Below are 3,069 nucleotides of genomic sequence, written 5' to 3'. Positions count from 1 at the left end.
AACTTATCTAGCTCATGTATTCAGTCAAAATATAAGAAGTAAACGAATACGACGTGCTATTTGGAATTATTAGTTTCTTGTAATATAGCTAATTAATAATGTACATAAATGCATACATCTGATCAAAGTTTAACATAAAGACTACCAAAAGTAATACAACTAGAAAAAGGTCTCCCATCACAACCTTTTTCATGAAGTTTAGGGCCATAATTAAGATGAATAGTTATAGCTAGCAACTTCACCGATCGCTTGTCCAAAATCGAATTCTCCTGCTAGAAGATCGTCTTCGAGGTCTAACACTCCACCATTGTCACACCATGACGCATAATCATTTCCCATTGAGAATGCATTAGTATCAAGTGAATTACCTTGATTATCTTGCAAAGACAGCGCGTTGTTGAAATTGTTGCTATTCAAATTTGATGTAGTCTGTTGTTGATAACTCACATTCATAGAGTAATCTACAATGGAGTTATTTGTGAATTGATATAGGTCAACTTCTTGTTTAGGTATAAACTCCGAAGAATGAAATTGCATCTGGCTAATTGAATTGTGGTTGTTGGTGTTGGTGTTGGTGAAGGTCGAGTTATGTGACGGTGATAGTTTCTTCTTCAACTTGTTATTCCAATGATTCTTGACATCATTGTCTGTTCTTCCTTGTAAATGTGATGCTATGACAGACCACCTAAATATTTAAAAAATTTGTTAAATATCATATAAATATGACTACGATAAATAAATACATAGCAAAGGATTGATTTTGATTTATTGAAAGAAGCTTAATATGTTTGTACGCTTTTAAACTTGTTAGTTCTTTTAAGGGACAAATTTATAGAATAGTAACCAACTTTTAAAAGTGTTCCAATTAAGTCACTTAACTTTAAAAAGTGTTCCAATTAGGTCACTTAACTTTCGTGTTTGATTAAATTAAAAGTTTTAACATGTTGTTTTAGCCAATTTCTTTTCTGTACACATAGGAAATCTTTTTATCTTTTTTTTTAAGTTGACGTTGAGTGGCGACGTGAATTTTATTTTTTATTTTTAAATTTTAGTATAATTAACGTTTTTTTAAAATTTTTAAATTTAACTATATATATTGCAAATTCCGACACCCACATCTTATCATCCATATCTTTCTTGACGTACACAAAAATCGATGAGACTTGATTTGAAGATTTAGTGACCCGATTTGAGGAAAATATGCATCAGTGACCTAATTGGAACACTTTTGAAAGTTGGTTACTATTCTATAAGATTTTCCCTTCTTTTAACTATATGTTATTCTTATCATTTTCTGAATAACTAATAAATCGTTCTATATAATATATATGAGTTATTACCTGCTTCCAATATTGAAATAGAGTGATAAAATAATATTATCCTCTTCTTCAGTAAACCCTCCAAGCTTTATATCCGGTCTTAGATAATTCAACCATCTCAGTCGACAACTTTTCCCACATCGTTTTAGCCCTAACACGTCAAATTGAGCCAACTTAATTTACACAAAAATAAATTAAGTATTAACACATATTAGGGTTAATATGTGTTAATCTAAATGTATCAGCACATATTAGGGTTAATGATCAGTGTTTTACATGCTATCAAAAAAATAATAATAACAATAAAGTAAAAACAAGTATATCTCTGACCTCAAAAAATCAATATCATGAACAAAGAAAGGTTGAATTTTGTTGAATTGTTTAACCAACCTCTTATGTGTATAGATAGATAGATACATATATGTATATAGATATAAATGAAATTAACGTGCTGTAATTACATAATTACTCTACTTGTATATATAATTACTCTACTTGGTTCTCACAATTAGCACGTTAATTTAATTTGTGCGTTAACTTCCCTATATATATATATATATATATATATATATATAGAGAGAGAGAGAGATACCTGCTTTGTGAGGCAAAGCAATCCAGTTGCCACCAGTGCCATGATTCTGAATATGATTTCTGAGAATGTTGTCTTCTTCAGGTGACCATGGTCCTCTCTTCACTTTGGTTTTATCACAACAAGGAGACCTACCCATCACACCAATATTTATACTTTAGTTTCACACACAAAACCCTAAAATCTATTAGCCTAACACATGCAAATATCCTTCAAGATGAAGTTATAGCCAATCACTTCTCATACATATATGCCATTGACAGTCACAGTTTGTATCTAATTAATTATGTGTGTGTGAATGTGAATTATGTATGTGTGTGTTTTTCTAGTCAATAAGTGAACTTGGTCTAAGCTTTTAAAGATGAATTGAAGTGTAGAAGAAATAGACTTTGTCCAATGTAAACAAGAAATATATGTTCTCACTTGAATGTAAAAGGGGGAATCTATTTTTTTAAGTGTATGCATGAAATGATCAAATATTTTGTTATTTGCTTCACATATAGGTTCTGTTTAGTACTTTGGTTTGGTCAATTGTTCATACACTGACCATCCTTTTTTATTTTATATGAAGTAATTCATTAGCATACTCAAATATAATCCACTTGCAGTGGCGGATCCGGACACAAAATTAAGGGGTAACGTTTAAAATTTTTTTTTACCGTATTTCATGTAATGTAAACGAAACAAAAATAGAAGCACGATACATGAGGTGCAAATTTCTCCTATACGGTATTTTAAAGCTTAAAATTGAGCCATTACACCCTATTCTTTTTACTTTATCAAACGTTTCTCTTTTGCTGCACAAATGAAAGCATTATTCAAATACTTATCACTCATTTGCTTACGCAAACGCGTATTGATAAGTTTCATTTTAGAAAAACATATTTCAACAGTTGCGATTGCAGCCAGTAAAACCAATGCTAGCTTCAATATTTGATAAACAAAAGAAAATGTGGCGTGTTTTCCGGTTTCCATCATTACACGAGCAACCTCATACATTCACCCAAATTTGAAAATGTATAATTGCCGTTGATTTCTCGGAGAATCGTTTCAATTGAAATAAGCATTGATTAAATCTGCAATTGAGGTCATTCAATGATTTTTTTATAGATCTGTGTGTTGATATTCTTATTATTAATATGTAGAGAGGAGTATGATTTG

General features: G+C 30.6%; 1 protein-coding gene across 1 annotated transcript; it reads right to left on the bottom strand.

Annotated features, from left to right (window-relative positions):
* Positions 1–203: 203 nt before the first annotated feature.
* Positions 204–2,142, bottom strand: LOC143540354 (transcription factor MYB87-like). Its single transcript, XM_077033442.1, has 3 exons — positions 1,912–2,142; positions 1,341–1,470; positions 204–685 (listed from the first exon to the last, which is right to left on the bottom strand). The coding sequence occupies exons 1-3, from the start codon at positions 2,045–2,047 to the stop codon at positions 211–213; spliced, it is 741 nt and encodes a 246-aa protein (XP_076889557.1). The 5' UTR covers positions 2,048–2,142; the 3' UTR covers positions 204–210.
* Between the last annotated feature and the right edge of the window lie 927 nt (positions 2,143–3,069).

Source organism: Bidens hawaiensis, unplaced genomic scaffold (genome assembly GCF_021521415.1).
Source record: "Bidens hawaiensis isolate Kalapana, Puna unplaced genomic scaffold, B.hawaiensis_p1.1 tig00012228_1, whole genome shotgun sequence".
Classification (NCBI taxonomy): Eukaryota; Viridiplantae; Streptophyta; class Magnoliopsida; order Asterales; family Asteraceae; genus Bidens; species Bidens hawaiensis.
Note: the sequence above shows the minus strand (reverse complement) of the source record. Positions and strands in the feature narration are given on the sequence as shown.

Bases quoted from the DNA above. Each gene is read 5' to 3' on its own strand.
- LOC143540354 (XM_077033442.1), bottom strand. From the start codon at position 2,047: ATGGGTAGGTCTCCTTGTTGTGATAAAACCAAAGTGAAGAGAGGACCA. The intron at 1,471-1,911 runs GTATCTCTCTCT...TTGACGTGTTAG, and splicing joins TGCTTTGCCTCACAAAGCAG to GGCTAAAACGATGTGGGAAA. The intron at 686-1,340 runs GTAATAACTCAT...TTAAATATTTAG, and splicing joins TATTTCAATATTGGAAGCAG to GTGGTCTGTCATAGCATCAC.